Source organism: Pongo pygmaeus, chromosome 19, assembly GCF_028885625.2.
Source record: "Pongo pygmaeus isolate AG05252 chromosome 19, NHGRI_mPonPyg2-v2.0_pri, whole genome shotgun sequence".
Classification (NCBI taxonomy): Eukaryota; Metazoa; Chordata; class Mammalia; order Primates; family Hominidae; genus Pongo; species Pongo pygmaeus.
This window is the reverse complement of record NC_072392.2, coordinates 74,065,382-74,076,421: the sequence shown is the minus strand read 5'-3', so window position 1 is coordinate 74,076,421 and position 11,040 is coordinate 74,065,382. Positions and strand designations below refer to the sequence as shown.

General features: G+C 41.4%; 1 protein-coding gene across 1 annotated transcript; it reads left to right on the top strand.

Moving 5' to 3' along the window:
* Positions 1-4,146: 4,146 nt before the first annotated feature.
* Positions 4,147-10,760, top strand: KRT40 (keratin 40). Its single transcript, XM_054457871.2, has 7 exons — positions 4,147-4,646; positions 5,344-5,426; positions 6,005-6,161; positions 7,313-7,474; positions 7,554-7,679; positions 9,450-9,670; positions 10,178-10,760. The coding sequence occupies exons 1-7, from the start codon at positions 4,200-4,202 to the stop codon at positions 10,275-10,277; spliced, it is 1,296 nt and encodes a 431-aa protein (XP_054313846.2). The 5' UTR covers positions 4,147-4,199; the 3' UTR covers positions 10,278-10,760.
* The last annotated feature ends 280 nt before the right edge of the window (positions 10,761-11,040 follow it).

Here is an 11,040-nt window from a genome sequence, read left to right as displayed (position 1 = left end):
TAAGCAATTTGATATCTTTTAATATTTGATGTAGAGGTCAGCAAATATATATATATTTGTGTGTGTGTGCCGGTGTGTGTGTGTGTGTGTGTGTGTTTGAAATGGAGTCTCATTCTCACCCAAGCTGGAGTGCAATGGTGTGATCTTGGCTCACCGCAACATCTGCCTTCCAGGTTTCAGCAATTCTCATGCCTCAGCCTCCCGAAAAGCTAGGACTACAGGTGTTCGCCACTATGCCCAACTAATTTTTGTATTTTTAGTAGAGACAAGGCTTTATCATATTAGCCAGGCTGGTCTCAAACTCCTGCCCTTAAGTGATCTGCCTGCCTGGGCCTCCCAAAGCACTGGGATTACAGGCTTGAGCCACCGTGCCCAGACTTTTTTTTCCTAGTTAAAAAAAAAACACAACTTTTTCACACGGGAGTCTCCTGGAAGAGGTGGCCTCACTGGACTCCATCAAACATTTAAGGAATAAATAACACTAATCTTATAGAATCTCATGAAATAAAGAAGAAACATTTCCCAATTTAATTTATGAACAGTATTACTCCATTCTCACACTGTTATAAAGAAATATCTGAGACTGGATAATTTATAAAGGAAGGAGGTGTGATTGAGTCCCAGTTCCACATGCTGGGGAGGCCTCAGGAAACTTACAATAATGATGGAAGGGGAAGCAGGCACTTCTTACATGGGGGCAGGTGAGAGAGAGTGTGTGAAGGAGGAACTGTCACACACTTTCAAAACCATTAGATTTCCTGAGAATGAACTCACTATCACAAGAACAGTATACGGGAAACTGCCCCCATGATCCAATCACCCAGGTCCCTCCCCTAACACACGGGGATTTGGGGATTACAATTTGAGATGAAGTTTGGGTGGGGACACAGAGCCAAGTCATATTGTGAACCCAGTATGTAACTTGATACCAAAACCTAACAAGGTCATTAGAAGAAAAGAAATTTACAGGAAATATTTCTCATGAACATAGATGGGGGGAAAAATCCATTTGCTAATCCTATCAACTAATTGAATAAAGCAATTTACATAAAGGATAATGTAGAGTGACCAAGTCATTCAATATGATTGATCATATTGTAGGATCCCCCAGATCACCCCCCGACTTCCTTCTTTGCCTTGGGAAACAGATTACCTTGACCACTCTGTGTCCCGGCCAGCTGTGTGTTTCCCCTGCAGCTTGAACCCGAGCTGGGCCTTGAACATTCCCAGGCACTGTTAAAAGTTATTTAGGTTGTTGCCCAAAACAGTGAAAATCAACCAAGTTGCTGCACGTGGATACTAGCTCTGGCCCTGAGCCAAATTTCTTAAGGCCTCATGTAAACTCTTGCAACCTGTCGCACAAATGTTAAAAGCAACAAGACAACTGCTATAGCAGAGATGCGTGCAAAGTGCTCTGGGAGGAGCCCCATCTCCACATAAGGCAGTTGAACAATGTTTCAGCTGAGTCTTGACATGTGAGTTCATCCAGGAAAGGAATAGCAGAAGAGCATTTGACCAAGAAAATAGTACCTACAAAGCTTGAAGGATGGCTGGAGCTTAGGGTTTGTAAGAGAGAACATCAGGAAGTGAGCCCAGAAAGGTAAATTGGCACCAGGTTAGGGAAGGTCATATTTGCCAAGGTAGAAAGTTTGCATTCTGTAAGTGGAGGGTGACAAAAAGCAGGTTTGTATTTTAGGAAAATGATTCTGGCAGCCTAGGTGGATGTTGTAAGGTAAGAGCATAGTATTATACAAAATAAACTACCGTGTTGTTGTCGGTTTTTTTTTTTTTTTATCATGGCCTTTCATGACGTCTATTTCTTTTTCTCTATTCCCAATGTTCCTTTCTTCTGATGATGATATGATATAGAAATTGTCACGGGTGATTAGCAACTATCTGGGGCTGGTGGCATGAGGGTAAGAAGAATTTATCAAGATAGTTGTAGGTAAAGAAAGGCAGATGTATCAGAGAACGTATGAAAATATGTTGCAAGGAAGCAATGGGCAGCACAGCAGAGAAGCAGCTGTCTGCAAGGAGACAAAGGTGTGCTGGAGATTTTACAGGATGGTGCTTATGCTGTGTGCTGAAGAGGGTTTGTGCGGTACTGATAACACTAAGGTTGCAGTGAGCTAAGTTGCATTTTTCTATCAGCTGAAGGTCTGGTGATAGCTGGGTGCAGGAATATTGTGCAGGAGGGCTATGTGTCCTGGACCATGAAGAAGGTGAGTCTTATAGCTTATCTGCTTTCTTTCTTTGTTTTTTGCTTTTTTTGTTTTTTGTTTTTTGGTTTTTTTTCACTTTCCTCTGGTCCTGCCAGCCTGACTTCTTTTCCCTAAGGAGGACTCCACAGAAACGAATTCTGGGTGATTTCTATATTCTACGATGGAGACTATAGCTATAGATCATTATACAACACTACCTAATTAATCAAGACCAAAATAAATAGTCCTACCTGCAGGACAATAACCAGTAACCAATAATTTACAATTAGAAATTAGTTCCAGACAAAAGGAAATATTTCTTATTTTACCTGCACTTACACGACTGCATTTTAGCTAACTAGAACCCGTGATGGACAACCAAAACATGGGTTTTCTTCAAAGATATTTTTCTTTTGACTCATTAGGTTACTGTGAAAAGATAATTTTCTTTCAGAGATTTGTAATTTTTCAGAAGTGTTTTTGAATCCTTGAACTCATATTTGTCGCAGAGCAGCATCAATATACCATGAGACACTCTAAGAACTTTTTGCATAAGTGTTGATGTGTAAAGAGAATCACTAAATTCAAACCCAACTCTGCCCAGGGAGTAATAAATCCTAAGAGACTATTTTAACTCACTTATATATGTTCTTCTGGTTTGGTTTGGTTTGGTTTCTATTATCAGCTACCTAGGAAGTAGCACTCAAGATTAGGAGAAAAAATAAGTTTATTCTGGATCAAAATTTTTTTAACTTTTTCAGATTAATGTGTTTTTTTCCTATAATGTTCTTAAAAATTCTAGAGACAATTTTCTCTATGCACCTTTGAAAATGAAATAAATGTAACGACTAAAACCAAGCAAAGTGAAATAGATTATGCTTCATAATGGAGGTGAAATCAAGAAAGAATTCAAAAAAATTATATATCTCAAGTTCCTGTCTGTCGGATTCGGCACCAGAGATTTCATCCAGCAGAATTACTGATTTGGAACCTAAATAGAATTTTATTTTCCAAGTTCCAGTATTTTTAACTTTCATGAAATTCAGGCCTTCATAAATAAATAAATAGGAGAAAACAGGCTCTACATCTCAGAAGAAAAGACTCCTGTGGGTTCCTTGCCCCTAATCTGAAGTATAATCATTAAGGAATTCCCAAGGGACTAAAAGGTTATAACTTAGAATTTATATTTCACTCTTATTAGGAATACAGGTAAAATAGTATAACTTATCTAACAATAAGAAATGAGAAATGTGGAGAAGGCAAGTTTCAGGAAATCAAAGATCATAATTCCAGCTCTAACCAATTTATATTTTAGCCTGCAGAAAAACAAGTTATTCTTATCAGTTATGTAAAGTGACTTTTCCATTTGTACGCAAGTAGACATGGTTTGTACACACACACACACACACACTTTAAACCCAATATATAGCTCACTCCTCCAGTCTTTATCAGCACATGCTCTGAGATCACAAAAAGCATTGAAAGATTGCTAATCACACTGACAATTTTTATGGTGGTGGCACAAACAAATAATTGTCATTTTATGAGCTGTAATACTAATTTTAAAAGGGGACACAAGCAATCAATCCACAGAATCAAAATCTGTGGACACAGTATTTTCCTGATTTGTAATGAGTTGTATCTATAATTATTGATTGGCCAAATTTTCTCTTTCTTTTCTTATTCTTTCAAAAGGACAAAGCTTCCTATGACGATTTTCTGAAATAAGTGTTTTGTCTTGCACATGGAAATGGGGTGGGTCCTGCTTTGGTAACCTAAAGTTATCCCTCTTTTATGAGGCATAAAACTCTTCTTCAGTAAATAAACAACTCTAATGAGATGTTTGTACAAAAACTGGCACCATCAGTGATAAAGAAAACATCCGGTGCAGTCTGTAAACACCCATTTTGGGGGGTTATAAAACTCTCAGGAGAGGAGAGTTTTGGAGTCAAGGCAACCCAAGTTTTGCAGCCAGTCTCTGTCTTTGCTTCTGGAAGGATGACTTCTGACTGCTCCTCCACGCACTGCTCTCCTGAGTCCTGTACCACGGCTTCCGGTTGTGCACCTGCCTCAAGCTGTTCCATGGAAACAGCTTGTCTCCCCGGTGCCTGTGCTACATCCCGATGTCAGACTCCAAGCTTCCTATCCAGGTCTCGTGGGCTGACTGGTTGCCTCCTGCCATGCTACTTTACTGGGAGTTGTAATAGTCCCTGCTTGGTGGGGAACTGTGCCTGGTGTGAGGATGGGGTGTTCACTAGCAATGAGAAGGAGACGATGCAGTTCCTGAATGACAGACTCGCCAACTATCTGGAGAAGGTGCGCAGCCTGGAGGAGACCAACGCAGAGCTGGAATCCAGGATCCAAGAACAATGTGAACAGGATATCCCAATGGTGTGCCCGGATTATCAGCATTACTTCAACACCATTGAAGATCTCCAACAAAAGGTCTGTGTCCTGTTGCCCTAGTGCTCCACCTTCCCTATCTATGGTTTGCTTTATCTTTCTACTAGGAGGGGCTGTTTTACAGAAGGAAACCAATGGAAAGGAGAATTCTAAGAGTTAATGATACATAGGGGAGAGCACCGGACTGAAAGTCAGAAAACCTCAGCATCAGCCCCAGAGCTACCCCTGATTACTGAGTGACTATAATAAAGTAACTTGCCTGTAGGCTTTTCCTTCATCATCTATAAAATGCAGAAAAACTGTATTATATCCAAAATCACTTTTGTATGTGACACTGAACATTTACATTATCTGAACACAGATCATGAAATGCCATCTTTTTAACTACCTAGTAATCATTTTCTTCTCTCCATGAATTTCTATTATTATGGGAGAGGATATACTCATAATACAAACTACTGATGGAGAAAACATTAATGGTGTTCAACTGCCTGGGAGTGTTGCAAAATGTCTTATGTTATTAAAAAACTAAACCTTTTTATTTCATTATTTTGTTTCTAAATTGGCGCTGCTTTTTTTCTTCATGAAGTGACAAGGTTAATAAAAAAAGCAGGCTGAGGGTGATTTTACACTTTCTTATAAAGACTTTCAAAAGATAACTAATGGCATAGCTGTTGGATAGAAGTTTATTTAGGTTTCTCTCAAAGAATCATTTATCACATAATGACTTGCTTCCCAGATCTTATGCACGAAAGCAGAGAATTCTAGACTTGCTGTACAGCTTGACAACTGCAAACTGGCCACTGATGACTTTAAGTCAAAGTAAGTTTAATTTAATTTAATTTAATTTATTTATTTTGAGAAGGAGTTTCACTCTAGTCACCCAAGCTAGAGTACAATGGTGCTATCTCAGCTCACTGCAACCTCTGCCTCTTGGGTTCAAGCAGATCTCCTGCCTCAGCCTCCTGAGTAGCCAGGATTACAGGCAGGCGTGCACCACCACACCCGGCTAATTTTTGTATTTTTAGTAGAGACGGGGTTTCACCATGTGGGCCAGGCTGGTCTCAGACTCCTGACTTCAAGCTGGCCTGGAACTCCTTGGCCTCCCAAAGTGCTGGGATTACAGGCATGGGCCACCACGCCTGGCCTTAATTTTAATTTGAAAATAATTTATGGCTCTCTCTCAATCTCTCTCTCTTTCTCTCACACACACACAAATATTCTCTATATAATATTTTAAAGTTAAGAATGTTTTAAAAGCTTGAATTTATCATTACTTAGGAATTAAGAGAAATTATGCACATGGCTTCCTGAAGTCCATGTGTCGATCCTCCACGTATCCCCACACTTTGCACAGCATTCAGCAAAGTAAGCATTGGATTTCTCTTTTGCTGTGAAAGGTACGAGAGTGAACTGTCCCTTCGCCAGCTGTTAGAGGCTGACATCAGCAGCCTGCATGGGATCCTGGATGAACTGACCCTGTGCAAATCTGATCTGGAGGCCCATGTGGAGTCTCTGAAGGAAGATCTCCTTTGCCTTAAGAAAAACCATGAAGAGGTAAGGAAAGTGGCAACTCCGCTGAAGGACTCCAAGAGTAACGTACTTACACTGACAGATGATCTGTTGATGTTTGTAAATCGAATTTGGGCAGATGTTGTTTAAGCTGGAATAAAACTACTCGAGGTGAGGCCAGGCATGGTGGCTCACGCCTGTAATCCGAGCACTTTGGGAGGCCGAGGCAGGAGGATCACAAGGTCAGGAGTTCAAGACCAGCCTGGCCAATATGATGAAACCCCATCTCTACTAAAAATACAAAAATTAGCTGGGCATGGTGGCAGGCGCCTGTAGTCCTAGCTACTCGGGAGGCTGACGCAGGAGAATCACTTGAACTCAGGAGGCGGAGGTTGCAGTGAGCCGAGATCTCACCACTGCACTCCAGCCTGGGTGACAGAGCGAGACTCCATCTCAAAAAACAAACGAACAAACAAACAAAAAACTACTCGAGGCATTATGACTATTCAACCTGATCATTCCAGTGTGTCTCTGATTTAAGGTGTGAAATAGCCCCTAGACAGTGCCAGACGAAGGAATCAAACTCTTCTCCTGCCCTTGCCTTTGTGGAGGAGGTAACTTCACAAATGGCTTCCTTTGGAGGCTTTATGCCACCCCTAGCTCCAATCCACAGGGTATGAAAATCAGGCTGAGAAACAGACTGTGAAGTCCATTTCAAAAAAGGGATAAAGACTCATGCACTATCTCGACGAGTGTTTTTAAATATTTGGCATTTATAAACTTCTAAAAATCATAAAACATAAAGCGATTGATGTATTGATAAAGCTAGAAAATGAGAAGCTGAATGATGTAACAAAGTACATTTGCTCTTTGAACATTTGTTCATGACAATCATAGCTAACATTTATTGACACCTTATTATGTGCCATAATTAACTTTTATAAGTTAATTATGTGTAGATTGACTTCTAGATCTCATAATAACCTTCTGGAAAAATGTCCAATTATTATGTCCATTTTACAGATGAAGAAACTGAGGCCCTTCTAAGTGGTGAAAAGAGATTCAGCCCAGGCAATCTGAATCAAAATCTCACACTTTTACCCACTGCTCCAAAAAACAGAAGTAGAATGCCATTGGATGTCAAATGGATTTTTCCCCACCATTCTGTGACATTCTTTACACCATCCCACTTTCAGGAAGTCAACTTGCTTCGTGGACAGCTTGGCGACCGCCTCAGTGTGGAGCTGGACACTGCCCCCACCCTTGACCTCAACAGGGTCCTGGATGAGATGCGCTGTCAGTATGAAACGGTGCTTGCCAACAATCGCAGAGAAGCTGAAGAATGGTTCGCTGTTCAGGTCAGTACCCAGATTGAAAAAATGTCAGGCTTACAGACTTCTGCCTTTTTTGAATTCTCTAATGGTGCCTGTGTTTCAGACAGAAGAGCTGAATCAGCAGCAACTGTCCAGTGCGGAGCAGCTGCAGGGCTGCCAGACAGAGATCTTGGAACTGAAACGCACAGCCAATGCTCTGGAAATTGAGCTCCAAGCACAGCAAAGCCTGGTGCGTGAGGCAAAGGCAGTGTCCGTTGTGTCACTGATAAGTCAGGCCCTGAGATGTTAAGCCCTCTTCCATATCCAAGGATCACATTTCCTTGCCTTTCCCGAGTACTGCCGTTTACCCAGCTATTAATAGAAGCAGAAGTGACAGGTCCACAGCTTGTCCTCTAAGATGCCTTACCTTCACTCCTGGGCTTGAGTCTGATGCTGCGGCAGCCTCCAGGGACAGGGAGGGAGAAGCAGAGCGAGAGAGAAACCTCCGGGCCATGGTCACTTAAGCATTCCGGCAGGTTTTAATTCTCATTTGATTCAGGCCAGTTTTCCAAGCTCACTGTTATATCTAAAACAAAGAATCATTTTCAAACATTTCATCCTACAGTTTCCCAGCGTCTACACTTCAACCTTATCCTTCACTGCACCCCACCCCACCCCACTCAAGCAACAGGAACACCATGCGTTCAAGATGACATGAACCAGTTCTGGTCAAGCACCACTGTGTGCATGTCATTAGGCCCTGCGGAGAACACCTAGAAGAATGATAGCTGAGCATTCAACCTGTGAGAGGCACTATGCTCATTTAAGCCTCACAGTAACTTTATGGGATAGATACCTTTATCCCATGACACAGATAAGGAAAACTGAGACTCAGATTAACTAACTCGCAAAGGATGCAATTCTAAGAGGCAAACTTGGAAGCTGAGTTCAGCCAGTTGAATCCCAGAGTCTCTTCTCTCTCTCTTTTTAAATTTATTTTTATTGATATATGTGTAAATTTTTTTAACATAGATGTGATATTTTGTTACATGCATAGAATGTGTAATGATCAAGTCAGGATATTTAGAGCATCCATCACCTCAAGTATTTATCATTTCTATGTGTTGGGAGCACTTCAAGTCCTCTCTTCTAGCTATTTTGAAATGCACAGTGTATTGTTGTTAACTGTAGTCACCCTTCTCTGCTGTCTAACATGAAAACGTATCCCTTCTGTCTAACTGTATGTTTGCACCCATTAGCCAACCTCTCTTCATCCCCTTACCACACATGTGCCCGTCCCAGCCTCTGGTATCCAGAGCCTCTTCTCTTAACAGCACTATAGTACCCCTCCCTGCCAAGAGCCCAAACTCAATCTTTCCTCTCATATGCTGTGGATAGTCCTTAAGCTTCACAAATATGTCATGTATTGCTGTAGTCATAGTGGTGGTAGGTGGTAGTGATAGTTGACACGTAGAACAGTGGCAGTATGGCTGGCACTGTTCTAAATGCTTTACGCACATTAACTCTTTTTTTTTTTTTTTTTTGGATGGAGTCTCGCTCTGTCACCCAGGCTGGAGTGCAGTGGCACAATCTCGGCTCACTGCAAGCTCTGCCTCCCGGGTTCACGCCATTCTCCTGAGTAGCTGGGACTACAGGCGCCCACCACCGCGCCCAGCTAATTTTTTGTATTTTTAGTAGAGATGGGGTTTCACCGTGTTAGCCAGGATGGTCTCGATCTCCTGACCTTGTGATCCGCCCGCCTCGGCCTCCCAAAGTGCTGGGATTACAGGCATGAGCCACTGCGCCTGGCCCGCATATTAACTCTTAATCTTCACAACCCTCTAATGAGACAAATACTTTGTATTCCCCACTATACAGAGAATAAAACTGAGATTCACAAAAGCGAAATAATTTGCCAGTGGTCACATAGCTAGAAAAGGGTAAGCAGGAATTTGAAAGTAGGCACTCTGGCCCGAGAGACTGCACTTCATGGTCCTTTGGACAATGTTTCATCCTGCAGACAGAATCTCTGGAATGCACCGTAGCAGAAACTGAGGCCCAGTACAGCTGCCAGCTGGCCCAGATTCAGTGCCTGATCGATAACGTGGAGAACCAGCTGGCCGAGATCCGCTGCGACCTGGAGCGACAGAACCAGGAGTACCAGGTGCTCCTGGACGTGAAGGCCCGGCTGGAGGGTGAGATCAACACGTACTGGGGCCTGCTGGACAGCGAGGACAGCAGGCAAGTTCCACAGTTACTCATGAAATCCCCCAGAGTCACAAAGAGGCTGATGTAAAAGAATCCTGTTTCCCCAAGGTCTGGACAAGTTCAAACCTCCCCAGTGTGTTCAGGGATCTTCTTAAAAGAGTGCTGAAAAGTGGCTGAGGTTAAGAACATGACACTAGAGATATTTTAAAAATATTCTAAAGGCAGATTAATTATTAGTGTAACATTTTATGCTGGCATCTCCCTTTGTTCCTGTTTTCCACTAAAGGAAAATCAGGAAGAGGCCTAAGATAACATGTGCAAAATCAAGAAAAAATATAAAATACTATTCAACTGCCACTGCTACAGTGAACATGAAGTGGCAATTCTGGGTGTGGAGAAGAAACAGGCTTCAGTCAATGCTATTGTGCAGAATTTTTTTCAGAACATAATTTGCAGGGCAAATTTTGACATGGTTTTTCTGAGTTGCCATTTTATCAAGATTCCCTTGTTAAGCTTGGTTTAAAATCAATTTTTCCCCAGGCTTTCCTGTAACCCATGTTCGACCACATGCACCTCGAGCAACACTTGTGAGCCATGCTCAGCCTATGTCATCTGCACGGTTGAAAACTGCTGTTTGTGAATGTTAAGGACAGCAGGTAGAGGAATCAAAGCCAGCAGCGTCCTAGAAAGGAGATGGGGCTTCAACCAGGGACATCCAAACCGGAAGCACAAATCCAGCGGGGCTCTCATATCCTAGAATTGCCCTCCAGGCATCCTCAGTCTTTCTGCTTTACTATTTCCTCTCCTTCCGGCTTATTTGTGGTATACTGGGAGCCCATAAAGCATTCGTGCTCATCTCCAAATAAAACGTGTTTTATTCCTTTAGCATGGTAAATATAGCTCTATGGCTGATTACTGTTGATAGAATATTCATTTTATGGCAAGGGAATCATCTAAACCCATAGCCATAGTTTCAATGTACATAAACCAAGGCTGAAAATATTTTTTAACTCCTCGAATACAAATAAATTAATGAACCCATGCAAAATGTCACATGTCTTAGAAAATAGTTGTGTATATCTTTCTGAGAAAAAAAATTTGGAATAAAATATGATAAAATGTATTTTTTGATTATAAAAGTACTAGATTCTCTTTTTTTAAATTTGGCTCATTGAAAGGGAAAATGTCACTTATGATTTCATCTTCCAAACAGCCATAGTCAATATTTTGGGGTACTTTCTTCCAGTTTTCTTTCTTATGATAGATTTTTCCACACAGCTATAATCATACTAACATATGCACACACTTGTGTAATCTTTCATTTATGTCATCTAAGCATTTTTAATTCTAATAAAAACATAAGACTGTATTGTAGTCATCACTTTTTTTTTTTGAGACAGAGT

Excerpts from the sequence above, each read along its gene's own strand:
- KRT40 (XM_054457871.2), top strand. The coding sequence starts at position 4,200 with ATGACTTCTGACTGCTCCTCCACGCACTGCTCTCCTGAGTCCTGTACC. Across the intron at positions 5,427-6,004 it reads ACTGATGACTTTAAGTCAAA|GTACGAGAGTGAACTGTCCC; the intron begins GTAAGTTTAATT and ends TTGCTGTGAAAG. Across the intron at positions 9,671-10,177 it reads CTGGACAGCGAGGACAGCAG|GCTTTCCTGTAACCCATGTT; the intron begins GCAAGTTCCACA and ends ATTTTTCCCCAG.